Raw genomic sequence first — 17,600 nt, 5'->3', positions numbered from 1 at the left:
TTTATTTCCCTTGGGTCCCTAACTTTTTTACCACTCTGGCTCGCCTTTTGTCGTGGGAATAACATCTATTGTACCGAACGGAGAAGAACTGCCAGATGGTACTGGCCACACAGAGAGGCGGGGTTTGCTTCTTTTGCACCTTTGGCTCTGCTGAGTTACGATTTATCAGGCCGGCCACAACCAATGTCAAGAGACAGTTTTCGACTGGGCCCGTTCAATCGGGCATATTGGACGACCTATTGAGCCCCTCACGAAACCCACCGCCCATCACTCGCAGTGAGAAGAGAGACATTGAGCGAAGTCTTAGGGGCAAGAGAAAGGAAGGCCGTCACACAATTTACGATGGTTCGAATCCACGGGGGTTTGCGGCTGCAAATAAAGAAACAAAGAGGGAGCCGAGAAATGATCCTGTGATAAGAATTCCGGGCAAAGGAGCCCATTCTTTATTCCTCGGACCCAATGATGTTATACGTTCGTCAGATAGGCGTCATATCCCAGTCCGCACTCCCCAAGCAGCATCGCACAGCATCTTCGGCGGTAGCACACCCCGTCGAGATTATGCTTATATACCACTCGAAACTATCCATAAGCGCATCTTAGGAGAGTTTAAAGACTTGCGATCCGAAATCTCACAGGCGTATGACCCGCAAGGCCCAGCGGGTTCGAATTCAGATGGGTTTACCGGACTCGCAACCGCGGAAGAATTTAACAGGATGGCGGATGATTTTGCTGCCTCTCTCACAAGAAGTTATGTTGCTACAAATCCAAAGAGTCAGCAGAAGTCCGGAAAGAATCCTACAGGCAAAGACAAATTATCAAAGACTAGCAATCCAGAAGGCAGTGGAGTCAATAATTCCGATGAAGCATCATTGTTTAATGAGTTGCGGCAAGTACTTATTATTGATCCATATGACTTGCCCGGTCGAATCAAATATTTGTTTACGAAGTTTGTATGTGACGCCAAAGTTTCGTCACAAACATTAAGACAACAGCAAAAATTCGTGGATTTACGATACCCCATTGAATGGTTCCCTGCTACTCGAGCGTTGCAACGCAAAGTACATCTACACGTTGGGCCAACCAATTCCGGAAAGACCTACCACGCCCTTCAACGTTTAGAGCAAGCCGAGTCTGGCCTTTACGCTGGCCCTCTTCGTCTTCTTGCTCACGAAGTTTATTCTCGCCTCAACGCAAAAGGGAAACCTTGTTCCTTAATAACCGGCGAAGAACGGCGGTTTCCAGAAGGCCCGACACCCACCATGAGTAGCTGCACGGTTGAAATGGTTCCACTGAACACCGAGGTTGAGGTCGCAGTGATAGACGAAATTCAAATGATGGGCGATGGATTTCGTGGTTGGGCTTGGACGCAAGCTTTTCTTGGTGTCAGAGCTAGAGAAATCCACATTTGCGGTGAGTTAAGGACGATTCCGTTGATACAGAACCTATGCAAGTTGATGGGGGATGAATTGACGGTACACCGCTACGAGCGTCTTACCCCCTTGGAGTGCATGGGGAAGAGTCTCCACGGGAAGCTAGACAAGCTTAAGAAGGGAGATTGCATCATTCTATTTTCAAGAGTTGCCATACACGCAATGAAAAAGGAAGTAGAGAGAGCCACCGGAAAACGATGTGCCGTTGTGTATGGTTCTCTTCCTCCAGAAACTAGGGCACAGCAGGCTGCGTTATTCAACGACCCGGACAACGAGTACGACTATCTCGTTGCCAGCGATGCTGTTGGCATGGGGTTGAACCTAGCCATCAGGCGTGTCATTTTCGAGGCATTGTCTAAATTCGACGGGAAATCCCACCGCAACATTCCTATTTCTGAAATCAAACAGATTGCTGGACGTGCCGGCAGATACAAGACTGCGGCAGAGGCTATGAAAAGGAAAGATGGCCCTACAGGCGAGGTCTCTCGACAAGTGGGAAGGAATGTTGGCCTGGCTACGACACTTGATGCCGTCGATCATGCTCTTCTAAAGCGAGCTATGGGCACCGACGTGGAGCCTCTCAAAACTGCAGGGATTTTCCCTCCATCAACGATACTTCAGAAATTCGCAGCTTACTTCCCAAAAGGCACGCCCCTAAGCTACATAATTTTACGACTGAACGAGTTCGCAACTCTTAACCCTATGTTTACCCTTTGTGATTTCAATGAGCAGCTACTGCTTGCTGATATGATCGAACCGTTCAACTTGACACTCCAAGATCAGCTGGTTTTTATAGCAGCTCCCGCAAATGTCAAACGGAGAGAACAGAGACCGATTATAGAGGCACTAGCAGCTATTATCGCAAACCGGAGTGCTACAGACCTCCTTGAAATCCCTGCTCTGAATCTTGAACTCCTTGATGAGACTCTGACAGAAGGGAAGGAGTACCTTTCCAAGTTAGAGGCACTTCATCAAGGCATCACACTCTATCTCTGGCTCAGCTACCGGTTCGCTGGTGTTTTCCGAAGCCAGGCGCTAGCGTTCCATATTAAATCTCTGGTGGAAGAAAAAATTAATGAGTCTCTAGCCAACGTGCCATTCGAAGAGAATCGGAGACGTGTGGTTCAAGCTCTCAAATTAAAGGCGCTTCAAAAGCAGGCTGAGGAGGACGCTTTAAAGGCGCCGGCTGTGGAAACTGAAACTCACACGCCCATGAGCTACGAAGATGAGGATCGCCAGGAGCCGTTGATAGACGTGGCAGATGAAGAAGCGATTTCTGAAGAAGCAGTTGCCGACGAAGCAGAAGACGATGACGAATATGTGGAGGAGCCCTCGAATATACCCAATGCTGAAAACTAGTGGTGACAGCTAAACGACGGCAATACGCCTGACCAAAGATCAAAGATCAGTGTTGGCTTTTATATTATATGTATGATAGTGAGTGTATATTATTGTATCTGTTGGATTATATAGCGGCATCTCCGGAAAAGGAGCAAAGGACATAGAATGTAAGATAAGGATGGATAAAGGCTACGGGTAGCCATGTATTTCTGAAAGCGGACAAACCTTCCAATTATTATTAGTCTACCTTCGCATTTTCAGCTTCTTCATATAAGATTAATTCAATAGATTATGTGAGAACAGTTCATAATTTCCAACGTTTCTATTCGTCACAAATTTATCTCTCGTGGTTTATTTCACTTCAATAATCCACCGCTGTAGATTTCTCTTGTTTAATAAATTTCTGTGTGGGTAAAAGGGATATGAGTGATATTCACGTTCCTGACTTGTGTTCTTTGTTTGTGGACATAACTTTACCCATAACCAGCTGTTACAGCTGTCTTCCACATCTCTGCAACTTTTCTTATCATCACCTGTGACAGATGCGTCTTACACATCTCATATAACCTCAGCAACACCCTATTTATACATATGCTACCATCAATAACATTATATTTCTACAACACAGGTACTACAGAGCATTCTGTCAGCACAAACCCTGAGCACCCCTCGAGCTTTTACTCAATTTCACTTACCATGTGGACAAGGTGCTAAAGCCGACTCTTACCATCTTCCACTGCGAGGATCAGAGCAGAGGTAGTGAGTGAATAGGACGTTTAGAGTCACATGGTTATTCCACGTTGCATAAAGTGAAGTGGTAAGCATACGCGTGTGCTTTCTTTGCAAATCAATCTAGGTGATATTAAACTAACTTATCACACCAGCCCAAAGTAAGACAGCGGGCTACACTAACATTTGCGCTTTGGTCATTCCTAATCGATATCAAGCAGAGTTCAAAGCAGAGTTCAAAGTAGAGTTCAATACAGGCTACAGTTTCTTGATACTCACAATATGGCTGGGAGTACCACTTCACGCGAACCTGGCAGCTCGCCCCAGTCATCAAAGACTCCAGTAACAACAAACTACACCAAATCACCCCAGGATGCAGAAGAAGCAGCAATGGAGAGGCGAAAAAAGGCAGCCGCAAAAGCTCTCGCTGAGCAGTCCCGATTGAGAGCAAAATCTTCTCAGAAGTCTTCTGTGAAGAATTCGAAGCTTCCTGAAGACAGTCAGGAGCCTCGAAATATCAGCCCCACCAAATCCCCTCGCACATCTCGCAGTGGCTTTGCTGCAGTACCTAGGCCTGTTGGTTCGCACGCTATTCTCAGTTCAACTTCAGAACCGGGTATACTACCTACAGCCCGTCACGGCCATAAAATCTTACTCAACGAGACCAACTCCACCAACAATCCTTCACAGGCAACACATACAGACTCTACAACGAACAATTCAGGGCCCACCGCAGCCGCAGCCACACCTGCACCTGAACCGCCAGCAACAGATGTCTCTCCAAAGAAACTGTCGCCGAATAATTATGCAAAGAGAGATGCCCGGTTCGAAGTTCAGCTTCTGTCAACGAAAGACGAAACGGTAAAACGCGATAACCCTAGCTACACGTCAAAGCAGATGTTTCTTGAATGGGATGGAATTGATAGAGAAGCTTTAAGGGTTGTCAATGGCGACAGAGAGTGTCTTTTGGTCGAATTCGGCACTATTCGGAGGATTTCATACAACCCCACCGGCCAACATCTTCAGCTCATATTTAATTCCACAACACAAGATGAGGCGCAGACAGTTGTAATAGCTATGAATGCCCTTCCACATGAAGAATGGGTACAACTTCAGCAACTATTCCGGCAGGTGGAGAGAAAGTGGCGGATTAGATGTGATCAGGAAGGCATGAGTTTCTTCATGATGCAATAAAATCTATGAGAAAGAAGCCATATAAAAAGATGGAAACTCCTTACCTCAACAGATCAATGTTACGACGGAGCAAGAAGGCTGGCCAACTACAGGACAGGAAGGAGGGAGGTCGCATGAGACCGGCCCTGGTACCTGGAGGGGCAGCGGGGAATAGTAGTTCCGAAAGTATCACGTGACGGACTCGCAGGATGATGAGAAGAGTCCTAAGAGTCCAGGACTCCGAGGACTCGAGTGAGTTCCCAAGAGTCCACTAGGCACGACGCCACTATATAAGTAGATAGTATTTCCTTAGATAGGAGCTTCGTGCTCAACTCAATACAGTATTTGTTATATACTAGTAACGTGTTACTTGAAGCCTTTGTGTCTGATCCCCTGCCTCCTCTGATAAGTAAACCCTTACGCAAGAGAACCTCTGTGTCTTCTATCGTTTAGAAGTCAGCGTTACACTTTGAGCACCACTTCTACGAGGCACTGGCTCATACACAAAGCAACATGTCTGTCGTCAGTTCGAAGGGGAAAACCCCCACCACGCCAACTTCGTCTCAGAGGTCTAAGCCTGAGAATGAGGAGATGCCTGACGCACCCACCGTCAACGAACTCAAGGAAACTCTACGCGTCAAGTTGCCCGACACTTACTCCGGCAACCGAAAGGAACTTGAGGTGTTTTTGCTACAGGTCGAACTGTACCAGCACTTCAATGATGAGAAGTTTCCCACCCAGGAGAGCTATGCCCTGTGGACTGCGTCCTACCTTAGGGGGGAAGCCCTGCGATGGATCGAACCATTCCTCAAGGACTATTTCAAATATGAAAGTACCAATGGAAGCATGACAACTACGCAGACTATGTTTGGCAGCTGGAATGGATTCTGTAAGGAAATCCGACGCATGTTCGGAGACATCGATGAGATTAAGACCGCAGAAGACCATCTGTTTGCACTTAAGCAGACTGGCAGCGCCCTCACATACTCCACAGAATTCCAGAGATACGGCAATCAGACAGGATGGGACGCCAGCGCACTCATCAGCCACTACCGACGTGGGCTGAAGAGCCATATACGTATGGAACTTGCCCGTTTGGAACAACAACCAACGGACATGGTAGCGCTAATCGAACATACGGTCCGAATCGACAATCGACTATACGAATTCCAGAAGGAACGTCGGACCTATGACAAGCCCAAGAAAAGTTACCCCTACCGGGGAAACGAGGGCAGACGACGGGATCAACACCCGCGAGACAACCGTTGGTCGGACCCAATGGAACTCGATGCCACGTTCAAACCTGGACGACCCCGTGACCCTAAGAAAGACAGACAATTCAAGGAACGACTCTGTTTTAACTGCGACAAGCCAGGCCACATGGCCCGAGACTGCAGACAGCCAAAGAAAGGGAACGGCGGACGCAAAGTCGGCAAACAACTCAATGCCACCTGGACAGGACAGTTGAACGCAACGTTTGTGAGCAAACAGGACTGGGGAATAAACGGCGAAAGCACCCCAGAAGACGAGAGCTCAGATGAAGGGTCGGAGGCGGAATCGTTCACCCTCTCGGAACAGGAGACCTTCGATGAACTCGCACCTACGGAACCAATGAGTCCACGGTGCAAGAACGTAGTAAGACGCATGGCAAAACACGCCCACGCGAAGATTAGGGCCGAACGAGACAAACCCAATGGCCAGAGGAAAATCCCCATGCTTAAAGACCTCTACGGGAACCTGTTACAGGAACTCCCGTTAAAGTGCAAGGTGGACGACTGCAAGGATGACCTCTGGAGATACTACGACCAACTAACGAATACCCGCAGGCTGCTTGGCACGTCCCAAGACGTAGCTAAGTTGGAAGCCCAAGAAGCGGAAGAACTGGAGAAGGATGTCAAGCATATGGCTAAACTGAAGTATATGAAAAGCGTCGAACTTTACTACCAGGACCGCAGGAGAGCCCTGAAGAAGTACGACGAGAAAGCCAGAGATATGCTCCGACGGGAAAATGCGAGACCCACTCCACGCATCGAAAGGAGAGCCATGGAGCAACTAGACACGTTCTCCACGCCTCCGAGGGAAGATAGTGCATGGGTGAGAGGACAGCGGGAACTATCAATGACAGACGCAACAGAGACTGATCATCCCTGGCACGCGTATGTCTACTGGGAGTATTGCAGCGAAGATGACTGCAAGCTCCACTGGAAAAAGAAACACCAGAATCAGTTGTTTCCCCGATCCTCGCCCAGGATACACTTCAGAGACGCAGAGCAAGTTCACGCCCTCAGGCGAAGCCAGTCTGAAGGGGACTTGCCTATCAAAAGCGAACAGGTATACGAAAGATATCCACACCTGCTGAACGACGCAGCAGAGACAGGGAGACGATCTCCCCAAGGACCACCATTGGAAGCGGATGAATACTATCCTTCCTCGGACGAGTCAAAAAACTAGGAGTCCTCGACGGTAGGCCACCGGCGAGTGACACGAAGAGGCCTAGTACAGACCAGCTATGCGCCACGACGGGCAGCATGCAACTATATGTGGTCGCTAGGATACAACAGCGACACCTCCGAGCAATGATTGACTCAGGAGCGACGGGCAACTTTATGACAAAGAAAGTAGCAGACACGCAAGGTTTCAAGACGCAATTGAAAACCGAACCATACCCGTTAATGGTCATAGATGGAGAGCCCATCTCGACTAATGAAGGAATGGTGACCCACGAAACGGTCCCATTGGAAATGGTCATGCTACACGGGCACAAGGAAACGATTCAGTTTGACATCGTGCACATGGACAACCATGCATGCATCCTTGGTGTGCCATGGCTCAAGAAACACAACCCCCAGATCGACTGGTGGAACGAGAAAGTTGTGATGAGCCAGTGCGCGTGTGAACAACGGACGGACACGCGACAACGGGAGAAACCCTCCCAGGGCCGGAAGGAGTTATGTGCAACCTCCGAGCTCGATGACCTAGCCCAGGCATCCTCACCGACGAGTATACCGGTGGAGTACAAGGAATACGAGCAATTATTCCAGGAAGGCCCTAAGAACGAGGCGCTTCCTAAGCACCAACCATGGGATCACGAGATACCTTTGGAGAAAGACAAGAGTCCACCGTTCGGACCAATATATCAGCTATCGGAAAAGGAGCTGAAGGTACTTAAGGAGTACATCGATGATAACCTAGCGAAAGGATTCATCAGACCATCCACATCACCAGCAGGAAGTCCGGTGCTTTTCGTACCAAAGAAAGACGGCTCCCTACGGTTATGTGTGGACTATCGAGCGTTGAACAACATCACAATCAAGGACAGGTATGCCCTGCCGTTAATCAACGAACTACACGATAGATTTCAAGGAGCAAAGATCTTCAGTAAGCTAGATCTGCGAGGAGCATACAACCTGATCCGAATCAAGGCTGGGGAAGAGTGGAAAACAGCATTCCGCACCCGCTATGGCCTATTCGAGTATCAAGTCATGCCCTTTGGGCTAACAAATGCACCCGCATCCATGCAACGACTGATGAATGATGCTTTGCATGAATACTTAGACATCTTTACCATCGTCTACCTAGACGACGTCCTGGTGTATTCAGCAACCAAGGAGGAGCATGTCAAGCATGTCAAACTCGTCCTGAAGAAACTAAAGGAGTACAGCTTACTCCTCAAACCAGAGAAGTGCGAGTTCCATAAAAACCAAGTCGAATTCTTGGGTTACATTATTGGAACGCACGGCATCAAGATGGACCAAGCAAAAGTAACGGCAGTGTTGGAATGGCCAACACCGACCACGGTCAAGGAAGTGCAAGCCTTCCTAGGCTTCGCCAACTTCTACCGAAGATTCATCTCGGGATATTCCAAGGTAGCTCAACCACTCACGGAGCTTACCAGAAAGGATCTCGAATTCAAATGGACGGACAAGGCAGAGGCTGCTTTCCAGGAACTTAAGACGAAGTTCACGGAAGCACCTATCCTTGCTACATTTGACCCTGCAAAGAAGATCATCCTCGAAACGGACTCTTCTGACTTCGCAATTGGAGCATGTCTGAATCAACCAGACGAGAACGGTAAGTTCAAACCAATCGCGTACTACTCTAGGAAACTGTCACCCGCGGAACTCAATTACGACATCCACGACAAGGAGCTACTGGCTATTGTCATTGCCTTTGAGCAGTGGCGAGTATATCTTGAGGGATCCACCTACCCTGTGCAGGTATGGACGGATCACAAGAACCTTATATATTTCACCACGACCAAGGTTTTAAACCGCAGACAAGTCCGCTGGGCAGAAACCCTCGCAGCCTACAACTTCACGATAACCTATCGCAAGGGCTCCGAGAATGCAAGAGCAGATGCTCTCAGCAGACAGACCGACTACGCCGGCCCAAAGGAAGAAAGACCTAGAGCAATTCTGAAGAAAACAGATGCAGGAATACAGTACAACGAGTTACTAGCGACGATCTCAGTCATCGAAGATACAGAACTCGAGGAAAGACTCAAGAAAGCTTACGCAACAGACGAATGCGCCAAGCGAGTCTTGTCCAAAGTTGAAGGCGACTTCGCCATCGACGAACAAGGATTGATTCGATACAAAGGGTTAGTGTATGTCCCAAGTCAAATGAGACGCCCGCTGGTGCAAGAACAACACTCGTTACCAGCACACGGTCATCAGGGAGTAACACGAACCTTCGAACGAATCACCCGACACTACTACTTCCCAGGTATGAGGAAGCAGGTAGAGACAGTGGTAAGAGAGTGCGACATTTGCAGCAAGTCAAAATCCAATAGGCATCTGCCATACGGACAACTCAAGTCGACACCAGTACCAAAAGGAGCGTGGAAATCAATAGCTTTGGACTTCATCGTCAAGCTTCCACCCTCCAAGGACCCGTTAACAGGAATAGAATACGACTCTATCCTCGTCATCACGGAAAGACTCACGAAATATGGGAAGTTTATACCATATCTAGAAGCTAGCGACGCCGAGGCGCTCGCATATACCTTCATTCGAGTCATATTAGCCGATCATGGGATGCCAGAAGAAATCATCTCAGATAGAGACAAGCTCTTTACTTCGAAATTCTGGAAATCATTGATGGCGCTACTGGGAACAAATCATAAGCTATCAACAGCTTTTCATCCCCAGACAGACGGCCAAACAGAAAGATTAAATCAGACCCTTGAACAGTACCTGCGAAGCTATGTCAATCATCAACAGGATAACTGGGTTCAGATCTTACCCATCGCACAGTTTGCATATAACAGCGCGATGACAGAAGCAACGAAAGTCTCATCGTTCTTTGCCAATTATGGCTACCAGCCAGAAGCATATAGGCAACCAAGACCGGATGAATCACGAGCTGAACAAGCCCTGATCGTGGTGGAACAACTGAAATCGTTCCACGAACAACTTGCGACGGACATCCAATTCTTAAATGAACGATCCGCTGCATACGCAAACAAGAAGCGCAGTATGGAACCTGCCTTCAAGGAGGGGGATAAAGTATACCTACTCCGGAAACATATCAAAACGAAACGACCAAGCACAAAGTTGGACTTCAAGAAATTGGGACCATTCAAAATATTGAACAAAGTCAGCTCAGTTAATTACAGACTGCAGCTACCCAGGAAGTCTAGACTACACCCGGTATTTCATGTCTCACTACTGGAACCAGCAAGAGGAAATACCCCAGTTGCGACCGACACCGAACTCCAACCCGAGAATGAGATAATCGAATATGAGGTCGAAGCGATCCTAGACAGAAGGTTAGTAGGACGTCGAGAAGAGTTTTTGATAAAATGGGAAAATTACGAACCTACGGATAATTCGTGGGAACCAACAAGGAACATCAGTAAAGAACTGCTGGAGGAATATCGACGCCGCCATCCGCCAGCCATTGATCCCAAGATGCAGGGGAGTAGGCCAGTGGATCGGAGGAAGCGGGGGTCCCGGTCACAGACGAGGAGGCAGCGCTAACTGCCTGTTCCTCGGCCTCAACAGCATCACGCTTCTCAGCAGCCACACGTTCGGCCTCCTCTGCCGCATCAAGCTCGTCGAGGGTTTTCAAACCTCGCCGGAGCATATCTTTACCACGGGTTCGGATGAGGCGTTTCTGCTTTCGCAGACGAAGTAACTTCGAAAGGGTTTCTTCCTCTTCGCGATCCAGGCGATCCTCCTCCCGTTCGAGCTTCACCCAGTCGGGATGCTCAGGACCCATACAGTCACACTTTTCTTTCAAGTTGCGACGAACGCACTCGGCGCACCGCCGTGAATCATTTGGAGACGACACGCAAGTAATGTTTCGCCTCACGCAGTTCGAGCAAGAATCCATTTCGGGTAGTTCGTATCCGTGGTTCTTTATTCGACGGACAAGATCGTTGCGTTCCTGGAGTTTGCGGGCAGTGTCAGTAGGCATGTTGCATGTTGAAGGACTCGCTGAGGAGCAGCAGAGTCCCGGGGACATGGACGTACTTATAGGATTCGAGACGAATGCCCAGGGGAAGGGAGCGAGTGTTACGACGGAACAAGAAGGCTGGCCAACTACAGGACAGGAAGGAGGGAGGTCGCATGAGACCGGCCCTGGTACCTGGAGGGGCAGCGGGGAATAGTAGTTCCGAAAGTATCACGTGACGGACTCGCAGGATGATGAGAAGAGTCCTAAGAGTCCAGGACTCCGAGGACTCGAGTGAGTTCCCAAGAGTCCACTAGGCACGACGCCACTATATAAGTAGATAGTATTTCCTTAGATAGGAGCTTCGTGCTCAACTCAATACAGTATTTGTTATATACTAGTAACGTGTTACTTGAAGCCTTTGTGTCTGATCCCCTGCCTCCTCTGATAAGTAAACCCTTACGCAAGAGAACCTCTGTGTCTTCTATCGTTTAGAAGTCAGCGTTACAATCAAATGCTACCGGGCAGAAAATTGCAGAAAGGCTCACACAAGCACCCCGCCGGCAGTCACTTCCCAAAGCATCCCGTAGGCAGTCAGTTGGACCAAACCTTAGCACCGCGGCAAAAATAGCCAAGACTCCAAAAACTAAAGTTGAGCGGCCAAAAGCGCACTTATCAGTCGAAGTGAAAAACATCATGGCCGCCAAGGTTATTGATCAGCCGCTTCAGATACCCCGTTTGTCGACGCCCTCGAAGCCTCCTTCTGTCACTAGCAGACTTTTATCCAGAACATGTTGACCTAGGTAGGTCACTGTTTGGGGCAAGGAATGCATGAATTGATTGATTGATTGAAGAGCATCGTAAGGATGTTCTTCTTCTGAAGCTATCTAGTGATGCAGCTGATGCAGGAGTAGGCTGCGCACTGGGTACTCACGAGTCGAGTAGTAGAATTTTTACTCACCCAGCTGAGTTACTCGCTCATGTCCCGAGTATTGTTGAATGAGGATTACTCACTTGCTGAGTACCTAGTATGGGTCTTGGCAACTCAGTTATATCACGTGTTTGATTAGCCATTACTTACCTAAGTAGATCAATGAAGTCGCACCTCGTTTTTAACATACCTATGTTAAAAACGGGGTGCGACTTCATTGATCAAGACGCCATAACTCCAACTCCATTCCCATATTGTTGATGTCCTATTCCACACTATAACCTTTGGCCTTTAGGTACCAGGTTACCAGATGGTTGCCAGAACTCATCTGGCCTTCATTCCTGGGTGAGAGACATTTCCATCGATTAAGCCCACAGCTTAAACATCATATCCTGCAAACGCCGAACCAATATCATACCCTTTGCCTGGATTGTCACTCTCTTCGCATGAATAGTGAGGAGGTTTGTCACTATAACTGTTAGTATGTCCCTGTCACTATGTTTAAACATCATACTCTCAAATTCTCGAATGAGGAAGCATTCAGCAGCTTCCTAAAGAGCTAGGATAGCAGATTGCTGGAAGCGAAGATTGGACTTGAAGTCTTCTGTGATTTCCCTAACAAGACGCTGGAATGGGAGCTAGTATCAAGTTGCTGTCTTCTGATATCGCGGAGAGCCTTGGTGCCTATATGTTTATTAGAGAGTTCTGGTAATCCTCTGGTAATCCTCTGGTAATCCTCTTACTAGACTTTGTGCAGCGCGTGGCCTTCTGAGCATGATTGTTGCTAGCTTGAGATGAGCAAACTGGAGCTTTTCTTGCTGTGCCCACAGCCTTTTCCTGTCCCTTTCCGCCAAGCCCAGAGCCAGCCCGTAATCCAAGTGGCATCCTTGGTGCTATGCCGCCAGTTGATCTCCTAGCAGTTTGCTTGGTACGAGTCATTTGCTAATATCAAGGTGAGTTAGTAAAGTAAACACAAGATAAAGAAGTAGATCAAAAGATATGTGTACTTACAGTGAGTTTGTAGAAAGAATATTGCAGAAGAAGAGTATAGTAAAGAGGTAGAGGTTGAAAGGTATGTGTTTTATATGAAGGTGCGCATTGTGGTGTTGTTTTTGGAACAGTAATTCTTTGTAGGTGAATATTCCTTCACAAATATTTTTGTTTGCAACTTTAAAATAACCATGACCTTAGAACCACCTTCCTTGGTTACTCTCCGATCTACATATTCTTCTTCCCTTTTGAGCCTTTACCTCTTCACTAGGACTTCAACTAAGTTTATTATCTTGATTCTATAGCCAGAACTTCTGGAGATCTCTGCTAATCACGTGTTTAGTTAGTATGGCGAAACTCAAGGCACATGAAGAACTCTCCACTAATGCGAATACTATCAAAGCTCGCAACTGCGTCTCCAACCTTACTGAAGATGAGAAGGCTGTTCACTTAGCACTCAAGGCTGACCATGCTGATCTGAGCTACTACTTAAAGAAGTTATATAAGTCTGCAAAGTGTAAGGATGCCTCCTTACCTAGATACTCGAAGAACCCGCCTCAGAGCTGTTACGGTCACCACAAGCATGAAATCCGACTCGGTGTGGTTTCGGACCAGTAGAGGAGGACATAGCGAGTTACACTATAGTGGGGGACAGTAAGGGTGTAGGGTTCAGGGTCGATGCGGACCTGTTGCGGTGGAAGGTTCAGGGCTAGGGTTGGGATAACCGAGTCGGGCCCGTTTCGGGTACTTAAGGAAACAAACTTAACGGGGTTCCCCCTTCATCTTTTTTGTATCCTTCGTAGTAGACCTATAGGATAGCATCCTTTTAGCCTCCAACTCGCACTCTCATATGCTATTACTGTGAGCTGGGTGCCCTGTGTCATTACACAAAGTATATCGCTGCCTCTACTGAAGACAAGACACGTCTACAGAATGAATTGAAGGTTGAGCGTATTTGTGTTCGGTAAGTTCCTTCTGGTAATCTCTGGTAGCCTCAATCTAACTATAAACAGGACTGAGAAGGGTACCCATGCATCTTGCATTGCGAATCAGAAAGTCAAGAATATTAGCGCCTCTTCTTCTCCACAAGCCCCACCATCTACTCCGCCCAAACAACTTCTGTCTGAGCTTGCTGCATTTGAGGGTATCTCAAGTATTCCAATCGATGACAATCATAACAGCGAATGGGAGGATACTGAGGTTGAAGACGATTTGGAGTTGGAGCTTATGTTACAGCGCGAGATATTTTAAATGACGAGGCTGTTCTACCAGATGAGCTTTCCGATGAAGAGATCACTAGCACCCAGGCTCTCTTAACTCAAGCGCACATTGATGTATGCTACCTCATAATCTGGTAATCTTCTGGTGATACTAATAGTTGATAGGCCCATGAAGAGTCCAATTTCCGCAAGTGGCAACATTTCTGGGATAGCTGTATCCACTCATATATGAGAAAGGCTGGAAAGCTGAGAAAGAAGCCTGAGCGTCTCTTTGAGTATATGCCGTGGATTGATGTAGAGGAAGGGTACGTCTCTGATCATCCTAGCAATCTTCTGGCAATACTAATTGTTTATTATAGCACTTTTCACGAGGTTATCCCACCACATAAATATTTCTGTTTGTACGAGCAGGCAGTTTGGAAAGTGGGCCTAATTACCAGGACCTGTGCAGTGGTATCCAAAGTCTTACAATCTTGTCGACAATGGATGGTTGCAAATATCCACTCATAGTTCTAGCTTCAAAGAGGCGTTCTTACTTGTCTACTCTAAGAAATTTGATAAGGAAAAGTGGGCTAAGGTATCAGCTGCACAGGATATGTTGTTCCTGGAGCTAGAGTAGAGGAGAACTTGAGTTGCTAAAGTTATAGCGCTGCAGTACCTTTCGCGTTGGAAAACCAGGTATTTAAGTACTTCATCGTAGCCAGACTTCTGGTAACCTTCTGATAATCGAGCAATTTGCCAAATGCCATCTCAATACTCAGAGTTGTTTGATTCTGACAGTATTCTCAGACTCTTTTCCGTCTTCTCAACGACTATCCTCATTAAATCAAGTCTGTAAGGACACAGGGCACCCAGCTCACAGTAATAGCATATGAGAGTGCGAGTCAGAGGCTAAACGGATGCTATCCTATAGGTCTACTACGAAGGATACAAAAAAGATGAAGAGAGGAACCCCCGTTGGGTCAATCTCCTTAAGTACCCGAAACGGGTCCGACTCAGCTAACCTGCCTTAACTCTTATCATGTGACCGTAACCTGCCCGACTCAGATCCTTTCCATCACTGAGGGACAGGCATCCTTACAAAGTCCCTGCAGGCCTTGAATATATTGGCAAGTTAAACCAATTCGTCAAATGGACTAAGGATACACACGATATATTCATTGAGTGGTGGAAGCTATCACGATGGTATGAACAACACTCAGATCATACTACAAAACTCCTTATGAAGATTGCATGGGATTCAACCAACTGGAGTTCTCAATACTGGAGAAGTTATCACCAAGGAGCAGACTGGCTTTCTGGAGAACCATGTGTTATTTGTACTTATTGTTCGAAGGCCCTTACGCATCCTGCAATCAAGTCTGCTGGCCCAAAGTCTATGGCAACACATCTTGCATCAGACATTTGCAAAAAGAAGTCACAGATGGGAAGGATAGTCTCTATCAAATGCGAATCAATCAAATGCAACCTCAACAAGTAAGGATTACCAGATTATTACCAGAATTATGTAGGTTAATACCTATAATAAGATCATATTCTCACACAAGAGACATTTTATGAACAAGTTCTATACACAGTTATCTTGGCTCATAGCTCGTTCCGCTCAGTCGAGGATCCTCATCAAGACCCTATAAATACTTTAGGTATTAGTAGGTCTGGCCGGCCTCATCAAGCAAGGTGGAGGGATGTTCTTAAGCATATATAATAGATAATAGCGTTCTAATAATCTTCTGATAATCATGGTACTTAGATAGAGGAATATACATGATTCGTTCTCACAGCTTACTAGAGATGGCGAGAGTGATGCTAATAGATGTAATACTTTAACTTAACCATAAAACAGTATTAATCGTATGAGGGACTGTTCACATGATGCATAAATCTTACACGTGATAGCCGAGTACTCACCGGGTTTTTACAGAGTAACTGAGTATTGACCTCACTCACCGAGTCGAGTAAAAGGTTCAGCTACTCACCCAGCTGAGTAACCCACTGAGCGAGTGAGCCGAGTATTGAGCGAGTAGTGCGCAGCCTATGCAGGAGCGACGGCGTTGTGTCGCCTAATCGGGAAACCACGCCCTGGCTGTTTGAGTCCAACAGAACAAGCCAATCTCTTCTAAAAGAAGGGACCGATTCCCAAAGAAACATCTCTAGAAGTTACGGCGACAGAGACTCACCAACAAAACGTAGCATTGGGCCTCAAAATAGAAGCCAAGTTCCACGGTCATCAGCAACTCTCGAGCCGGATAGTAGCCCTCATGGCCTTTCCAGCCTGTTTGGTTCCGACGACAGCGAGCATGATTTTTCGGGCTTTGAGAAATCCTCGCAGCGGTTTACGGATAAGATGAATGAAGCCAAAATGATTTCTAGTAAGAATTCACTCCTTTAAATCTAATTTGCTTTGGACTCACCACAGTATACAGGCAGTCAACCAAGTGAGAGTCCAAAAATTAGCCCCAGCCTCTTTGCTCAATCGTCTTCTACTCTGCGTGGCGGCACTCAGGAACCAGAGAAGCCAGAACATGGATTCGAAGAGTTTATGGACAGTATTCAAGGTTCTAACCGAATTGAGAATGTCTTGATCTCATCATCTCCTAATATAAGGCACAAAAGGGACAGGTCACCATCGTCACCAACATTACCACAGCCGTTGAATGTATCACCTGTCAAGCTGGTAACCAAGGGCCTGCAAAATGCTGGCAGTATCGCAGGGTCCGATCGCCCCCCAAAGAAACTCAAGGAGTCGCATGCGGAGCCAGAAAGTGAAACACGGTTTTATTATCAGTGCAAATCAGGTCAGGATTTGCTTCTTCCAGTTGCTGTTAATGACACAGTAATCCGTCTCCGAACGAAAAAGGAGATGGAGGAATCTGGAAAGCAGTCAAAATATGATGTTTTCGATGGGCCTTGGACGGTCCTTGGCATCTCAGAAACATCATTCCCTCTTAGCTTTGACTTCTTTGTTCTCGAGGAGGAGGATTCTGATTCTACAGTATCTCGACAAGCTAAGTGGGACAAAATGCTGACAACTAAGGTCAAACTGAACTTCCCAGAGGGATCGATGGCAGACTCGTGGGTGGAAATCTCAAGGCTTCTTCCAGCCATTGATCACAAGGCTGTCGGTGATTCATATGAGGTTGTTAAGATCCGGCAGAAGCGCCTTAGATTATACACCAGGGCTGAAGCCAAACAAATGGAGGCTACACAATACGATGACAAGTGGGTAAAGACGCTTTTGGCTGTATGTATTCAGAACTCAAATATTGCCGCCCAAACACTAATTATCGAGTAGCAACATGGCCATATTGCGCGGAATAAGATAATCGTTGACGAGTATTTGTGCAGTTGGGCTGGATGAGCAGTTGAAGATCAAACCTGGGTTCCGAGGGG

The 17,600-nt window shown here is 47.1% G+C and overlaps 4 protein-coding genes across 4 annotated transcripts; all 4 read left to right on the top strand.

Annotated features, from left to right (window-relative positions):
* Nucleotides 1–95: 95 nt before the first annotated feature.
* Nucleotides 96–2,789, top strand: SUV3 (RNA helicase; the record flags this gene model as incomplete). The annotated part of the gene is made up of 1 exon (XM_024466176.1): nucleotides 96–2,789. One exon carries the CDS (start codon nucleotides 96–98, stop codon nucleotides 2,787–2,789), a length of 2,694 nt encoding a protein of 897 aa, XP_024326425.1.
* A 993-nt stretch (nucleotides 2,790–3,782) lies between these two features.
* Nucleotides 3,783–4,798, top strand: VC83_02514 (uncharacterized protein; the record flags this gene model as incomplete). Its single annotated transcript, XM_024466175.1, has 1 exon — nucleotides 3,783–4,798. One exon carries the CDS (start codon nucleotides 3,783–3,785, stop codon nucleotides 4,692–4,694), a length of 912 nt encoding a protein of 303 aa, XP_024326426.1. The 3' UTR covers nucleotides 4,695–4,798.
* Nucleotides 4,799–13,338: 8,540 nt separating this feature from the next.
* VC83_02513 (uncharacterized protein) lies at nucleotides 13,339–14,829 on the top strand (the record flags this gene model as incomplete). Its single annotated transcript, XM_024466174.1, has 6 exons — nucleotides 13,339–13,507; nucleotides 13,906–13,954; nucleotides 14,004–14,134; nucleotides 14,227–14,324; nucleotides 14,376–14,515; nucleotides 14,727–14,829. 6 exons carry the CDS (start codon nucleotides 13,339–13,341, stop codon nucleotides 14,827–14,829), a joined length of 690 nt encoding a protein of 229 aa, XP_024326431.1.
* A 1,740-nt stretch (nucleotides 14,830–16,569) lies between these two features.
* On the top strand, nucleotides 16,570–17,568 carry VC83_02512 (uncharacterized protein; the record flags this gene model as incomplete). Its single annotated transcript, XM_024466173.1, has 3 exons — nucleotides 16,570–16,579; nucleotides 16,634–17,451; nucleotides 17,503–17,568. The coding sequence occupies 3 exons, from the start codon at nucleotides 16,570–16,572 to the stop codon at nucleotides 17,566–17,568; spliced, it is 894 nt and encodes a 297-aa protein (XP_024326432.1).
* Nucleotides 17,569–17,600: the final 32 nt, after the last annotated feature.

This window comes from Pseudogymnoascus destructans (genome assembly GCF_001641265.1).
Source record: "Pseudogymnoascus destructans isolate 20631-21 unplaced genomic scaffold scaffold_5, whole genome shotgun sequence".
NCBI lineage: Eukaryota > Fungi > Ascomycota > Leotiomycetes > Thelebolales > Thelebolaceae > Pseudogymnoascus > Pseudogymnoascus destructans.
Note: the sequence above shows the minus strand (reverse complement) of the source record. Positions and strands in the feature narration are given on the sequence as shown.